General features: G+C 39.7%; 2 protein-coding genes across 3 annotated transcripts; both read left to right on the forward strand.

Moving 5' to 3' along the window:
* Positions 1-5,244: 5,244 nt before the first annotated feature.
* On the forward strand, positions 5,245-10,512 carry LOC103703764 (F-box/kelch-repeat protein At1g55270-like). The gene is made up of 2 exons (XM_039130514.3): positions 5,245-6,676; positions 8,802-10,512. The coding sequence occupies exons 1-2, from the start codon at positions 6,626-6,628 to the stop codon at positions 10,044-10,046; spliced, it is 1,296 nt and encodes a 431-aa protein (XP_038986442.1). The 5' UTR covers positions 5,245-6,625; the 3' UTR covers positions 10,047-10,512.
* Positions 10,513-12,078: 1,566 nt separating this feature from the next.
* LOC103703756 (uncharacterized protein At2g34160-like) lies at positions 12,079-16,794 on the forward strand. 2 transcript variants are annotated; one of them, XM_008786728.5, is made up of 5 exons: positions 12,079-12,346; positions 13,243-13,291; positions 16,109-16,171; positions 16,330-16,394; positions 16,464-16,794. In XM_008786728.5, the coding sequence occupies exons 1-5, from the start codon at positions 12,230-12,232 to the stop codon at positions 16,557-16,559; spliced, it is 390 nt and encodes a 129-aa protein (XP_008784950.1). In that variant the 5' UTR covers positions 12,079-12,229; the 3' UTR covers positions 16,560-16,794. The 2 variants fall into 2 exon arrangements, with proteins under 2 accessions (XP_008784950.1, XP_038986444.1); XM_039130516.3 differs by lacking the exon at positions 16,109-16,171.
* The last annotated feature ends 765 nt before the right edge of the window (positions 16,795-17,559 follow it).

A 17,559-nucleotide genomic window follows, 5' to 3' on the forward strand; every position in this document is an offset into this window, starting at 1 on the left:
CAGGAGGACTTGAAGGTGATATGATTAAACAAGGAGTGGTATTATCTTCTTAAAAAGGTACTGATGTTTGTCTTATGAAGGAGCTGAAGCATTAGGAATCAGGTGCAGGAGCAGGAGTAAGGTTCTTGTGCGGCCATGGAATTGTATGTAGAAGATTCCAAACAGTGAGACTGTATTGTTGTTGTTGTTGATAGTCAGATGCGATCTGCTCCATCCATCAATGTAAGTGGGCTCTCTTAAGTCTCTAAGCTATACACTGTGCGAAGGTTAGAGGCCCCTGTGATTTTAGCCTTTATGACAGGGGTTTCAACCACATTGCAAACCATTATAGCTTCCCTTTGCAGCATTTTGAACTGCTTCATACTTGTTCCCTAGTCGGTGATGAGAGTTGTTGAAGACAGGTTTTGACCTGAAGGCTTAACATTGTTGAAGCATGTCTCAGCAACCAGGGATGCTGGACTCGCCACCCAAAATTATTAAGTTCTGTGTGGTTGCTTTTCATGTCCACCTTTGCTTTGTAGCCTATTTAGAGCGAGAGATTTTCTTGTTATGATTATTAGTTGGGCAAACATGATTGCTACTAGGGAGTTCAGGTTTTAATCTTCTCCTCTGCCTTGTGCTCACTGGTTAAATCAATGTGTTCCTTTGAGAAAAATCTGATACTTACAGATTACCGGGAAAAGATCAAATTTCAGACTGTTATACAAACAATGCCCATCTTAAGGAATGATAGCAGTCATTAACTAGAAGTGTCTTCCTTCCAGTAAACCATATCTTGAGATTTTACATGAAAGGGGAAAGATATTTTATGTGCACAGACATCATATTTCTTGTAATATTTTGACCCATCCTACCTTTTTTGTGGCAGATTGGTGACCAAATTTTTGTCATTGAGTTTATCCCAAGGACTATTTGCTCAAAGGTACTAAAGATATGTTAACAAAACAACATGGACAGCATATCCAAAAAGTGGCTGCAGTACTACATGCTATCAAATTTTAAAATTTATTATTGCTTGTGACATCAACTACATTCTGAATATCTACTGGAGCTCAGAAGAGATTTATGATCAGGAATCTGAGTTTATAGTAAGAAATAAAGCACACTTGTAGTTCTGCGACATAATTCAATGGTAAGATTTGCAAACATAGTCTAGATTCGATCTGCTGAGATATCTTTTAGAATGCTGATTCTAGAAAGGAGGTCAAGCAATGAGACAAAAGACTAATAGTGTTTTTATTGGATCGCATAAGGCTTGTTTTAGTTGTGTACATATTTAACATGGAGGCACACTACAATGAGTCTCTAGATTTCTAAGTTTTCTTTTTTGCTAAGGCCTCGTCTTCAAGTCTGAATGTCAGATGTACAATTTGCTTTGGCTGATCTGGTTGTAGGATGATGTAATAAAGAGAAAGGAGATTTGTTATATTTATGAACGTTACCTTATATCTTTTCTTTTCTTAATTTTTCTTGTATTTTTTATTATTATGGGTCTCTGGTATGTTATAATAGTTCTTTTATATGCATAAAGCTTACTCTTTGCTGGTATTTGTATTACTTTGTGGGCTTTGAGACTTTGTTCTTTGAACTTTTTGTGTGGATGGTAGAATATATGAATAATGGAACTCGGATAAGTATTTAATTTTTTTTCTGCTATAATATGATATCTGTGATGTGGTAGCCTCCCCACTTTCCCCTCTTTGTGATGCTCAATGATATCATATTACCCTTAGGGAATTGGCTTTCACTACAAAATTTCGTTTAAATCTGCAATATTATGAGCAAATGCGGCCTTGCTTGCATGCAACATCATGTCTGTGGCATATACATTGAACTGCACGTAATTGTTAACTTCAGTAGAATTCTGGTTGGCCTTTGACGCAACTAGTTTAGGAAGAAAAGATAGTTCTCCTTGCCAGTTGAACTCATAGGATGGTGGCTGTATTAGGTTGAAACAATCAGCTGCAAAGGGGTGCCTGCAAAGACATTGTAACTGGTGCCAGTGGTTGAACTAGTAGCAGCAGTACTGTTTCGATGGAGCAGTTGCAAAAATGGGGTACCACAGAAAGATGTCATGCCAGAGGGGTTGTTATGACTCCCATATCATTGCACATGGATGACTGAGATCATGCTTCTAGGTTAATTCTTATTGATTACTGAATTAGCCCTTTCTGCACTATATATGCATAAAAGATTTCTGTTGTCTTTTTTTGCTAACAAAGGCCAAAGGCCAAAGCAATATTATTAATAAGCAGAGAATATGAGGTTAACCAATATCCATTCTCAACAGATCAGACATTATCTGTTAAGGAAAATTGGAATACTAGAAAGCAAAATTGGAATGCAGAACATATTTGGCGAGCCAATTAGCAACGTGATTGTCTTCCATATATACATGAGTAGTTTTAACTTTAACTTCTAAGCAACCTGCAAGAATCTAAAATGAGAGGGCTGACAGAAGAAACATTAGCCTTGAAGTTCTTGAGATCTGTTGATTACCGTTTTTGTCTGTTCTTCTTTAGTCTGGAGAGTTTTTTCTTTGTGCAGCGGAAAAGGATCTTTTCAGCATCATCATAGTTTTAGTGATCTAGAAATGTCAAATACATTGGTAGTTTTTCCCTTTGAATATGAAGGTCTTTTATGTCATATTAAATGCGTTTGTTAAATGTCTGTTGTTGTATACTCAACTTAGAAAGAAGTGCATGATGTTTTGAACATGGAATAGTCACCAGTATCTGTCTTATATGTAATAGAAGTTATGATGATGGCATTGATGCAAACTGTTCCGGCAGTATAGCAGATTGATTTTTCATGTTTTGTATCTATGTTCTCTCAATATTTGGATATTGTCTTAAATTTTAACATGTTACCATTTTACTTTTCCCATATTTAAGGATCGTTATGATCTGGTTATCCATATAAAGATTGGCGTATACTGTAAGATGGCTTTCATATACAGTTTGTCAGAATATGCTTCATTATTTATGGATTTCTGGCGTTGTCAATTAGTAACTATCAGCCTTCTTGATTATTTTTGTATAGGTGCTAAAGGAAAAGGTCAGCCGATATATATACAGTCATCCTAACCAGGGTAGGAACTGATTATTTTCCATTGTTTGTTAAATAATAGAAGTTATTTGGATCATGTTGAGTAGGTTTTATCATCAAATTTGTTTCAATTTTGTCCGTCCCTTTCCCATGCTTCAAATGGCGATCTTTGCTAGCTCGGTGGATGTTTGCACAGTGAATCCTCGGAAGTTTTTACATGATTTGAGGAAGACCATGTAGTACCCAAGATCTGCATCGGACAAATATATGCACTAATTAGGTGCCAACACAGGCTACGTGTTGCTTCACCATTGTAACTTTCAGCTCGTCAAAAGTGACTATGTTTACAAGGACTGCCTATTCCATCTGCTTGGAGTTTGATTTTGGACTAGTGATCGCAATTCAAGAGGGAAGAAAAAATTGTCATGGAAGGACTTGGATTTACTATAAACAAATTGCACTGCAGAGACCATATCCATCAGCCAGCTAAGACAAACAAGTTGCATTGCAATGACCATCTCCATCACTCATGGAAGACTAATGAGCAACTTGCACTGCAATGACCAGCTCCACCACTCAGCAGAGACTGCTAGCTTCGGTTTTTAATTGACCCTATCACCCTATTTCAAGGGCTTGCCATCCCTATCGCTCATCTGCTTATGGGTCATCAAGGTTTCTGGAAATTAAGGTACGTCTACAGTTAAAATTGATTCAGAATTCTGGCTGCTTTCTATTAGTTTTTCTTCAAGAAGCATAAAGACTGACTTTAGGAAGATCCAAAAGCACATACAATTCAACACAGGAAATATGCCGTAGATATGAAATGTCGTGCATGATGACCAAAAGTAATTTGTTATTATTTTTGGCAGTCAAACGAAATATATCGGAAATGTTGCCGATAGAGATATGCTTTAATGAATCGAGTTTCGCAAAATCTTAGGAGATCTTTGACTCATTCATGTGGATGCCAATGTTTGCCCCAGATAAATGAGCATTTGCCTAACACTTTATACATCGTTTTGTTGTTAAGATCCTGATTTTGTGCTACACGCAAAGTAGAGTTGTCGAAATAATTGAGAGATCGGGAATATAATTCAATCAATCTGTTGACTAGGAAGTTTGACAAGGCAAATCAGATGCGCCCCTTTTTTTCCTAGCTTTTCCTTTCTGGTTTGTTTGTTCTTGTTGAGCCACCTATGGGTAATTGCTACAGTCGATGTGTCTTCTGATTGTGGAAGATCATCTCTAATCAATAACTACCGTCGAAGGTGCAAACTGGAGATCGATCATCCGGGCAATAATAGATCAGAGATCTCTCTTGTAGATATCAATTGCAGCTGAGTGGGTCCCCAACAGCCATGACTCATGACTCCACTAACCATCCATTGCGCCATTCCTTGCATGAGAAAGGCATCTTTCAAAAAATATCGCATTTAGCGAAGGGACCAGCAGAGGCTTTTTAATCTATAGTTTTGTTTTTCCTTCTGGAAATATATGCCGTTCCGCATGTTGTAATATATTGATACGGGAGTGGTTGAAGTTAGTGCAGGATGGCGATAGTATCGTGACTTTTCCTTCTCGCTTAATTTCCTGTTTGTTTTCCGTGGAATACCTGCGGCATGATCTTGTATCATGATAAATAGAATTAACAAATCAATAGGACCGAGTCTTGATGTTTCCTTTTTCGCTTCTCAACAATAAAAATGTGTGGCAGTTGAGAATCCATGGCTGTCATAAATCTGCATCACACCAAGTTGGTGCAAAGTCTCCGAGTCGTTGCTTTGACCCGGAGGGATGTCTCCATGGATGTCATGGTTCTTTATTTGATTTAAGCTTCACGCCTATTCCAGGATGACTCTTTCAACCGAGATCTCAATTTCGGCTTTGCCCTGCTACGTGGGGTTGGCGTCATAAATCTGCCTCATTTTTTTTAGTATTTTTTGTACTTGCCTCCTGAGCCCCATTGCATGCCAGCCCAACAAAATGAGGTCATTTCTGGTTAAACCATTGAAAACCTCGAAGTCAAATTAATTTAATTATCGCTTTCCTTTTCCGATGGTGATCCCACTGGGATTGGTTCAGAGGCAAGGAAGATAGCCTCCTTATCACATCTGACTTGTTCTCCACTCACGCTGTTGCGATCCGGCTTCCTCCTCTTCTTCATGACCCCTCTAATTGTCCGTTTGCTCTCAGCTTGTATCCACCATTGCTGCTTTCCCCTCCTATTTGTTCCCTATTTTCACTATCCGACGGCCACATAAAACCTTCGATCCTCCGTCGCCCTCTTTTCCCTCTCTCTTTTTCCCCTCTGCCGCTGCTGTCTTAGTGGTTCGGGTGTCTCCTTTCCTTCCTTCCGCACCTCACCTCGAACCATAAAGAAATGTAGACCGGAGCAAGCCGGGGAGGTTGGGATATGGGCCACCAACCTTTCATAACAGCCCATCTGCCTTCATCGTCTGGCTTTTATGAAATAACACCTGCCAGTAGCTAGTTTTATATTGGAAAACAGCAACCGGAATACTTGTACTAGTAGTAACAACGGCTTAGTTGCTGGAAAAATTTACTGAATGGCGTACAAGTTTGCTTCTAGAAATTTTATTTCTGTCAGCTCAACGGTGAGGTATTAAACGAGGGCCCTCGCTCCTATCATCATATCATATTGCTATTATTATAATTCTAATGTTGTTATGAGCCCATTATCAGTGGGTATGTTGTTCCCTGGATATACCGGTGCTGGCGCGGACCGTGGGTCGTGGACTTGTACACGACGCGGTGGGAGGACTTATTGCATGGATCAAGAGGTCCAGTGGACCAGTCCACTAGTCAGTCGCCGCATGACATTCTTTATATTTAAACCAAGATCAAAAGTATTCAAAACGGGGATGAGGATTCGTTCAGCTATTCGCCGGGATTTGGACTGGCTTGCTGAACCTTAAAAGAAAATTATTACATGGATCAGATCCGGTGGATCGATCCAAGTCCTGAAAATGAGACATATCTACGGTAGATAACGGGATGAATCCTGATCCCTGTTGTGATCTTGAATGGTTTAAATACAAGAAAGGTAATATGGTAGTGACAGACTATCGGGCTGGTCCACTGGACCTGATCTATGTAATAATTTCTCCAACGAGTGCGGGGTGGGCCACCACCAACACGGTTTTAATGCGCGGCCGGTGGCGTTCCTTTCCTCCATTCCTTCGCTTCATGCCACCTTCCACCACCACTCTCCTCTTCTCCCTCCCCCTCTCCCTTCTTCGCTCTCCTCCCCCCCCCCCTATCTCTCTGTCTCTCTCCCCCCTTTAGATTCGAGGAAGAACGAAGCCAGAGAGGAAGAAAGGGCGGGAATCCGCTAGGACTGTTGGAGGGTTGATTACTTAGGGTTCTGACCCGTCTCCCTCCGCGGATCTGGGTTTGGGCTTCTCTTGCGAGATATATCGAGGTGGGCAGGGCGTTGTGGAGATGGCTTCTACGTCTCCGAGGTTGGGATTTGGCGGATGGTTGATCTGGTATAGGACTTGAGGTGTCTGTTTCCGGGAAGCTTGGAGAGAGGGTTTTGGATTCCTCTGGGTCTGGGATGAGTTCTTCGGATCGAAGGAAGATGGAGAGAAGAAATCAGCCTCCTTTGGTGAGTCTTCGGCCTTTCTTTCCATTCTTTGAACGCTTCTCTTTTTTTTTTTTCTTTTGAACCGAAAAAAGCTTTGGTCCTGATGATTGGATTGGAGTGGCATTTGATCCTTTTTATTTAGTTGTGCAGAATTGGTATGATATCCCGTTCGTCCTTAATTTATATCCTTTGTCGTGTTACGGTGGATCAAACTAGGCTGTATTTCCTTGAAAGAGGTTACCTTTTAAGTTGGAACAGGTAATACCAGGGAATTTAGGTCGAGAGAGGAGACAATCTCGCATACAAAGTAGTCCACTTGCCTACAGTTTGGAAGCGGAAGCCAACTAGCTGTATAGTCAGAATTGCCTGATGTATGATACTCTGATCTTTGTTCCACAGTCACAAAATTGAGATATTGAACTGTAATTTGGAAAGAAAAGGAGGAAGCTTGCAAAATATAGCAATTTGATGACAAGAATTAAAGGGTTGAATTGAGAGACAAGAAAATGATATTGTTATAAGCATATAGGTGCTAGGCACAATTTCATAAAATGAAGGTCAGAGAAAATAGCGAATTGCTGTACTATTTGCAGGATTTGTATGAATTAGGCAATCGCTTTTTTCTTAATCATGAATCTTTTTCATTACCATGAAATTCCTTATGTGTTTAGTTGTTATTTACTTTCCCAAATATTCGTGGATAGGGGCAAAAAAAAAAAAAATCTTGGTTCATTATAACCATATAGGTGGTGGGTGCAGCTACATCAATTATCAGAGAAATGGATTATTTGCAATATTTTGCAGGATTTGTTTGCATTAGAAAATAATCTTTTTTTAATCATCAATCTCTTGGTTCCTAGTTAACAAGCAATTATATTCTTGATGAGTGTTCATTTTTTCAATTACTTGCTCCAATATTCTTGGACGACTTGTGAGCAATAAGGACTTAAGTTCTTCCATTACAAGGAAGGGAGAAAATAAACTTCCTTTGGTGGTTTTGAGCGATGTAACTTTTCTTTTAGATGATGTAATATTCAATGATTATCAAGTTGTGCTATATTTTTCACTGCAGACCGGTTGACCTAGTGATGATTTACATGTAGACCGTGATATGCTAAAGCCTTGTTGTCCTGTCTAGAATTTTCAAAGTGATGAGAAAAATGAATTAGAAGAACCATAGCTTAGAAGCCTTGTTGTCCCTTTAATAAAATTATTGAGAATAATGGTTGAATCAAAATAATTGGAGATGATTGAATAAGTGATGTATTGGTTTCATTAAGAAAAACATTTAGATTAATTTAACTGAGGTAAGCTAATTAAAGAAAACAAGGGTTCTCAGTCAGTCATATTTGTGTGGCTATTCATAGGAGAACTATGTAGATGCTGATGTTCTTGATTGACTGGGACAATCAAGAGAAAATCCACTAGAAAAGCAATTCTGTCCTAGTCTATGCTTGCCCTTCTTAATGTTCTTTGCAGTTAGTTACTACAACAAGCAGTTATTCTTACTGATTGGCACATGGAATCGGCCTGTCGATTTTTCAAGGCGAATGGCAAGTAAACAATCGATCATGCCTACTTTTTGTGCACATTAAGTTCATTAACTGATGCGGTAATATTATTGAAAATATTGTATGTCTGGCTAGCACAATGGCATCATAAGCAAGCATGGTGAGCTGCAGGAGATAGTTTCCGCGGCTGTTCTAGTTAGAAGTTTCTTGTTCTTTTCCTTTTACATGATGAACATTGAAAAGCCCATGGTTTCCCTTCATCAACGGCAAAGCAGCTTCATCCCAGGGTGTTATAGATCGTGTCCTATGTCCTACTTGTTTAATATTCTGCACTGAATAGCTTATGCAGCGTGCATCGAAAATATGGGTGTGTTTTCGAGTTCTTTGCTGTTTCTGCTTTCTTGACACCATTGGTTGTTGGTTTTCTGTCTTGAATTCCTTGGTTTGAGGGAACACCGTGCTCGGTGTACTGCGATACGTTTCTCTTGTTATGTATGTGTATCTAGTTCTGATTGCCATGACAGAGGACATGATTTTCATTGATCCATCAGCATTCTGTTGATCCGGTTAGGTGCTTCAATGCTAATTACATCCGTCTAGTTGACATCTCATGTTGAAATTTTTGATCTATGCAGGTGGATAGCTCGGCATGCCTCTGCCGAGTAGACGCAGGCTTGAAAACCGTTGCTGGGGCTAAGAAATTTGTCCCAGGATCCAAGCTCTGCATTCAGCCGAGCATCAAAGCATCCATCCATCCATCCAAGCCCAGGGCAGCACGAGGAGACCGGAACCGCAGCCAGTCTCCTCTGCTGCCCGGCCTCCCTGATGACCTTGCGATAGCGTGCCTGATCCGCGTCCCACGAGCCGAGCACCGCAAGTTAAGGCTAGTCTGCAAGAGGTGGTACCGTCTTTTGGCTGGCAACTATTTCTACTCCCTCCGCAAGAGCCTTGGAATCGCAGAGGAATGGATCTATGTCATCAAAAGAGATCGGGATGGTCGGATCTCATGGGATGCCTTCGATCCTGTATACCATCTCTGGCATCCTCTGCCACCCATTCCAGGAGAGTACTCTGGAGCCCTTGGATTTGGGTGTGCCGTCTTAAGCGGCTGCCATCTATACTTGTTCGGGGGTAAGGATCCGCAGAAGGGGTCCATGAGACGGGTCATCTTCTACAGCGCCAGAACCAACAAATGGCACCGGGCTCCTGACATGCTGCGGCGGCGGCACTTCTTCGGCTCCTGTGTGATGAACAACTGCTTGTATGTGGCCGGCGGGGAGAGCGAAGGCTTCCATCACTCTCTCAGATCGGCGGAGGTCTACGATCCGAACAAGAACCGCTGGGCCTTCATAGCGGACATGAGCACCGCAATGGTCCCGTTCATCGGGGTTGTCTACGAGGGGAAGTGGTTCCTCAAAGGGCTTGGCTCCCAGCGACAGGTCCTCAGCGAGGTGTATGTTCCAGAAGCTGACGGCTGGTACCCAGCGTTCGACGGCATGGTAACTGGATGGAGGAACCCAAGTGTTTGCTTGAATGGCCGGCTCTATTCTCTCGATTGCGAGGATGGTTGCAGGCTAAGAGTGTACGATGGGGCTACGGACTCCTGGAGCAAACACATCGACAGCAAGATGCACCTGGGGAGTTCTCGAGCTCTAGAAGCAGCTGCCCTCGTCCCTCTTGATGGGAAGCTGTGCATCGTCCGAAACAACATGAGCATTACTGTTGCGGATGTTGCAGGGAAGGACGGCGGGGATCTGCGCTGGGAGACGATTGCGGGCAAAGGGCAACTCAAGACGTTCGTCACCAATTTGTGGTCTAGCGTTGCAGGCCGTAGCCGTCTCAAGAGTCACATCGTCCACTGTCAGGTCCTTCAGGCCTAGAAGGAACAAATCCTCGAGCATGCATGCGGCGATATGGTCTCTATTCTTTTGCTTTTCACCTGGCACTCTGGCAGCCGCGAAGCAAGCTTTCGGAGCATGTTGCAATTAGTAACATGTTTACTGCTATACCGAGCCTCCTGTATTATACGACTTCCCCTCTGTTCGGAATTATATTAAACCTATAGAAAATAGTAAGCGCGATGGGAGTCATTGATTGTTGAGACGCCATGAAGGATTCATCAGGCCTTTACCTTTCAAACTTGAGCCTGTTTTGTGGCTTGTCTGAGATGTGGACTGTGCTGCTTCGCTTTCGATAACACAGCATCCAAATTGAAGATCCGAGCCACCGGTCATAATTTATGTCCCTAAAAACATCAGATTATAAATCATATATCTTAGTGGTCTTTTTACTCTATACACTTTTGTAGTGTACTAAAATGTATATAAAGTATTTAAATTGATGGTCTATCTTATTGATTATGATCCGGACATGTTTTATGATATATATAGATTGGAAATAGTAATTTTTAATACTTAGATTGTAGCAAAATATAGTTTTATACCGCTTTAACTATTCATAGTTGTATGTGTGTATTTTTCGAAGGAGGAAGGTATCTACCCTTTCTGATTGTAGTGTGTATATATATATATATATATATATAACATATATAAATTGAAAATCAATAGATTTTAATGCTTATAATATTGTTTATTTTTGCATTCATTTGGTACATTGGCAGAAATTATGAGTGTTTAGCGGATTTGAGAATTGGTGTACATGATACCCCCTTGCCATGGGAAGGGATTACTATGAATAGTTTTGCTTTAGAAGAAGATATTATACCGTGGATGTTGAAATGAGATGATATGTGGAGTCTTGTTGTGACTAGGTGAGTGGCATATAGGGGTTTTAACATAAAAAGCTTTTTCCACCAAGCGGCACAAAATATGGAATTATGGTTAACCTGTTTGACAAAATTAAATCCAATGGAAACTATCCTCATGTATTATTACCTTCTTGTTGCATTTTGTGCTTAGCTACAATACCGACATGAAACTTGAGATTGATCGGATGGTATGCGAAGCATGCTTGGCTACCCTATGTAGGGCAACAATGCCTAATTATTAGAGAAACTGTAGCATTCATTAGGTGCTTTTTGTTGAATGAATTTATGTGCATCGAGCTATCAAGATCGAAGATGATGGCAACCTTGTGCAACAAAACAATTTTTGAAATTCAACTTGGGGCGCTTGGGTGTACATAAGGAATTTTATCAAATATTGCTAAGATGGATTCTACAAATTTGATTTCCTCAACTCACATGGATAATGTAGTTCGGGTTTGTATTGACTCGTCGAAATCCCTGGTTCACTTGGATCATTGAAAATTTGAATAAATTAAGTCTTTTATATATATATATATATATATTTTTTTTTCTTGGAAGGCTGAAGGCTACAATATTCCATTTCATTTTCTCGACACAATTTAAGACATCTCTTAATAAACTTATTTATTTGTACAAGACAGAGACATGATCAATACATATCATTATTTGATGGAACGAACTGTACAGCAAATACTCATTTGCATCAGCATTCAATGTTTGTTCAGACATGCAAAGCATACCCTTTTACACTCCTCTTTCTCTGGCCTTGTCATGATGCTTCAAACAAGGCTAAATTCTGATATGATTTCATTCCTTCGAACTAAATAATTGGCGACTAGCCATCACAAAGAAACAAAGAATATAACAACAGCATCATATATATAAATGTGTTGATTATCATAATAAACCATCAATTGTTACCTTCATAGAAAAATTTGATGTTGAATAGATGAGGCTGGGTTGGAAGTGCATTTATTTGTGTTCCTGGGAAGCTCGTATTGGTTAATGTTTGCCCTAGCCGTTAACCAAATCCGGCCTAAATTCGGATCGGCCGAGTCCAAGTTGCACCCCTTATCCATCCCATATCTGGTGCGACCACCCGCACCTGCACCCGCTATTTAACGAACGAGAGCGACTCGAAAAAAACTGAAAAAAGGATAATAGGGTTCAATCACCCCTCGTCACTTCACTCTCTTTCTGCTTCACGTTTAGGGCTACGGTTAGGGTTAGGGTTTCGGTTGCCTCTCTCTCTCTCTCTCTCTCTCTCTCTCTCTCTCTCTCACATCAAATCCTCCCATGGAGGAGATCACAGAGGGGGTGAACAATCTTAGCGTCACTGATTTGAACAAGAAGAATCGGATCCAGGTCTCTAATACCAAGAAGCCGCTCTTCTTCTACGTCAACCTAGCAAAGGTATATTTTTTTTACGAACGAAATAAAAAAAGGAAAACGTAATTTTATTGCACCATTAAACCCTACCCTAGTTTATCTGTTTCACAGTCGATGGTATCTCGATGTCGGTTTTTTTTGAAGTTTGTCTAAGTTGTTTTCTGTTGTTTATGGTGAAATCCGTTAATTTCTTGTTGGTGTCGCCGGTTCGAGTTTTGTTCTGACTGCTGTGTTGTGGGCATCTTCCCCCTACGAAGCTTGGGTTTTGGGTCATTAATATCCAGTAATTTCTTTAAATCTTTAGCTTGAAATTGATTCCTTTTGTTACCTTCCACCAATCTTGTTACTGTTCACATACTTAATAGTATGATTAATCCCTGAGCCTGGCCATAACCCGTCCCTTTCGCGGTCCAATCTTTGGGTAAGAATTGGGTTATTCTCTATCGCTTCTGGTTTCCAAGTTGATTTCTTCGGTTACATGTCCCCTGTCTTTGAGTGGTGAGGTGAAGAGGCGACTCGAAAGATGTAGTTGGGGGATTTACTTTCGTTGTCAGGGCATTTTCTGGCAAAACCGTTCGTTTGTGTTGCTTGGCATCCGAGTTTATGATTCAGTTTCCTCCTTTTGCTTGCAGATCATGTGTTTTGAGTCTTTGTTGTAAGGAGTTTTCATTTCATTTTTGGCCTGCTCAAGCAAGTTGTTTTGTTTTTCTGATTGCCTTCCTGCGTATCAAAAAAAGAGGTAGTACCAGAGATATGGTTGGGGATTGAGTTTTGGTTCAATATCTGATAACTGGAGCATAGGGCTAGTGATCTGCATATTGATGGGATTTATTGTTTTTCTGTGATTATCTCTGCAATATTTATTTTTCCCTTTTAAATTAGCTGGTTTTTATGAGATTGGTGCTTATCTGTGAATGCAGAGGTATATGCAACAGCATGACGAAGTCGAGCTTTCAGCTCTTGGAATGGGTAGTGTTTCTAGCCGCTCCTCCCCCTTTCTATGCCGGATTATGCGTTCTAGGACAAATACAAGCAATTATCTTATATTTGTGATTTCTCTTATTTTCACTTTTTTTATAGTTATTTTTAATACGTGAAATCTGTTATTTGAAAAGAGGTTAACATATGTATTTACATATGTATGAAATTTGTTGACAATTTGTAGTATTTATATGCAATGATCATGTCATTCTGATTGTTAGGAACTACGAAAATGAAATTTTTGTTGATGTTGTTTCTTGAATTTTAGAAAATGGATTGCTTTGGAAAATGTGAGACCTTTAAAAACTGAAGTTACTCATTGAATTCATGCTTGTCAAGGCCCTTTTAGCCTTTGATGGATTTTGGTGTCATCATTATTATAAATGATGTGAAGATGAAAAATGTTTTATTTTTTCCTCTTTTTTTTTATTTGTACACATTCGTGCTCTGGGCAATGTGCAACAATTATGTTATGAACCTCTGTATGTTTTCTTTCAGAAGACATGAGACAATCCAAAAGGCACTTGATCATGATCAAATTTGTAAGCTTACTTGGGTATTGAGCTCATGTTAACTGCATGTAAATATTTTATTTTTTAAAACTTCTTCATTAGCAATAAAACAAGATATTCTATGATTCTGTGTGTCGTATAAATGCTGTCCTCTTCAGATTTTATTAATATCTAGACTATACACTAGTGTTGTTTAACAAAATCTTGGCTGATCATTTGAAGGCGGATGTGTTCTTTTGACTTGATAGCCCTTCCCAATTATGTGAGGAATCTCATTTTCATCACAGATGATTTCATATGTAAATGTTTCCGAGAGTTGTCTGTGAATATACCTACTTTCCATTTTCTACCACTTCGACATGGAATTTGTTGTACTTCTTAATCATATTTTATTCCTGCCATTTTTCTAATCACGTGCATATCTGGGTGCTTATTCATATACACATACAGTTAATTGGGTGCACGCATTTGCATGTGGATGCATGAGCTTGTTTGCTTAGTTGGTATGCAGGAGATGCTCTGCTTGTGCTTTTATATGTTGTACTGAAGGCCCTTAACGATATACAATCAATAATTTGTTTATACCTTCTTAAGGAAGGAATTGCTTGGTGGAATTAAGTGTGTTAATAACAAAAGTTTTCTTGTTTACATGATAAAGTCATGAAAGCACTAAGATCAATCATGGACAATTTTAAATATTGGTTATGATTCTTTCAAGAAAGATCTGGAGGCAAGTTGAACATCTTGGCTGTGCTTTTAGCATTGTACAATGAAGGGAGAAGCAGCATATTTGGGGTTGGAAATGGAATTGCTTGGAGGCTCTATTCAAATGTAATGAGGCTTATTGTTGGGCAGCTGTTAGGTTTCAATGGATTCAGGGTTTGCTAACTTGCTTCTCTGGGTTGCTTATGCTGAAAACATGTTGATCTTAGCAGGTTTCTCTTTGATTTCTAGATAACATTTATTTTTGTGCTAGCTTGTACACATTTTTTAGCTTATCTTCCCATTATATTTGGTCATCTTCTTTCCTATATTCTAGGCGACATCTGGGCATTTCACCTGCTATCAGTGATTCTGAAGGCTGATGTACAAATTGAATCATCTGTTCTGTTCTACTGTTCGTTAAATTGTTCTACTATATTTTGCTTCATTAGATGCTAGATCATCATAAATTTTAGGTTTATTTTTATCTACATGGCTACTTTGGTATATGGCTTTCTTTCCCCCTTGTTAGACTTCATGTTTTCTAGTTGATTATGTAGGCATGCATGATGTAATGATATACTCTTTCCTGCATCCCCTTGGTTAGGTCCAATGTCAATTTATCTTCTATGATCACTTCTGTTCTGATGCTTCTTGGTTCGGTAGTTTTAGAATAGAAGAATGAGACTATTAATTGTAGAACTGGCTTTTAAAGATTGGATATGATATCTTTGATTAACTTCAACTTGTTATTCCTCTTATCTTGTGCTCGTCTGTAGACTGTGCTTTGTGGTTGACAAATAGACTATCCTTGCTTTTGTCTGCCTGTTATGCTGAAAATAGTTAATTTTCTTTGAATCCATTCTGATTTCAATTATTGATTGGATTGAACAAGTAATCAGTAACCACCAAAACTGATCATAGATCAGATCGAAGTTTCAAAGTGGAACTAAGATGTGTTCGTTTTAAAGTGATATAAGGTGAGAGAATTAGGTAATTTTTTTTGCTCGCATGTCCCATTTAGTGCTGCGACATTTTGAAGCTGAATTCTGTTGGAGGTTTCAAAGAGAGCCTGTGTGTGATTCCCTTTGAGATTTTTGTAGGAAATGTAGAAAATGCTTGAGTAATTACAGTTGGGGAACTTTAGCTGGCATTGGTGGCATATTGCATGACAAGCTAATCTATGAGCTATTACATTAATTGCCATTTCTACAACCTGCTGCTGACCGGACATTGCACCCTTTTTTTCTCATTTTGCCTCTGAGAATTTATTGGTGGAGATGTTGGCTGGAGGCTAATACATTCTTCACATGTTTTATTTAAAACTAGTTAGCATGTAATCCGTACACAGACAATTAACATGGTTTTTCTGGACCTTATGCTGTTCTTGAGCCTTGGTTCTTTACATCACTTGCAGCATTAACATTGTTTGAAAAAGATTTTCTCGTATGCATTTTTGTAGTCTTTTAGATTATTTTTAATGTTGTCAGGGACCCATGTGGACTTGCAATTTTTGTGTTCTAGTTAATGCACTTGCAATAATAACAATATATTTCAAGATTATGTAATTAAGCAATGTTGAATTTTTCAGCCATTGCAACCGTTGTGACTGTTGCGGAGATTCTGAAGAACAATGGTCTTGCTGTTGAGAAGAGTAGGATTCTTGCTTTTTATGCCTCTTTTATTGTATGTTAAAGTGCTTGATGTTCTTGTTAATTTTCATTGAGAGCAGTATAGCCACACTTTTTGTGTATCAAAGTACATGACCATCACTCTTAACTAGTTATTTATTTTTCCCCAAAATCTTTGTAGAGATTATGACATCTACTGTTGATATGAAGGATGAATCAAGGGGAAGACCCATCCAAAAAGCAAAGGTCAGATCTGATTGCAATGTTACATAAATGTGACTGTTATTTCGTTTATTGATTTGAGTCTCATGCCAGATTGAGATATTGTTGGGGAAGACAGAGAGCTTTGATGAATTGATGGCTGCTGCAGCAGAGGAGAGGGATGTGGCAGATGGCGAGGAGCAGAGCTGAAGAAATAGATACCTTTTTCTTATTTGTTTTTCTGTTTGGTATGCCAGTTTTGTTTGTTTTCCAGGGTATTAGATTGTCCATGATTATGAATTAAGATCGCTGCTGTATGCTTTCCTCGTAAGCTCTCGTTTTATCATTGTGGTTGCCTTGTAGAGATTGGATCGAAAGGTCTTTTAATCTTCAAGTATGTTAGATTTACCGTGGAAAAATTCATAAGAGAGATGTGATTCAAACCTGTGGCTGGGTGTTCATATACTCTGCTAATGCTGTGCGCTTTAAGCTTGAACTAAGCCCTAAACGAAGAGCCATGACGCTGGGATGTCTCGTGATTCCATAAAAAATTTATTCTAGATGAAAGAAAAATTCTAAAACTCATTTTATGAAAATCAAAAGATCAGCCGCGTAAGTTGGGCTTGATGGTGGCACGATCGAATCTATCACGCTCGGTTATTGATTGCAGCCGGGTGATGCTGGAAGTCAACGACACGCATCATGACCGATAATTAGCACGTTTTTAATCTAAAAGTGAATTGGCTCCTTCGCAATGCTGTCACGTTCTTGGCTATGTACGCTGCTGCAATGGAGGGGTGATAGTATTCAGACAATTTCATTTGCAACGAAGGGATCTTGATGGGAGCTAACCTGACTGAAGTTAAACAGGCATTTAGAATGAACCGTGATCTCCCTGTAGGCTTGTTTGTTGCATTGAATTTTAGTGGTCGCTGGCTTGCTGTTCTGAACCCTAGGTCAAGTTGGAAAGGTTTGGACTAATTGAGCGGTCTCATGGAGGCTAGCTTATGACGGTCGCGCAGCCCTTAAAGACAACATTATAGGGAATAATTCGGCTGTGGTGGGATTCAGCTTATAATGGGAGTAGACTCGCTGCGATGCGGAAGCGGAAGGGCACTTCTCCCCATCCCTCTAATAATCCCGAGAAGCATGGTGGCGGCGGCGGCGGCGGCGGCAGAGCCAGCAAGATTGTGGAAAGAAGAAAAGGCCT

The sequence above is a fragment of the Phoenix dactylifera genome, chromosome 12 (genome assembly GCF_051530095.1).
Source record: "Phoenix dactylifera cultivar Ajwa chromosome 12, Ajwa_hap1_PhDact_Kaust_v1.1, whole genome shotgun sequence".
Classification (NCBI taxonomy): domain Eukaryota; kingdom Viridiplantae; phylum Streptophyta; class Magnoliopsida; order Arecales; family Arecaceae; genus Phoenix; species Phoenix dactylifera.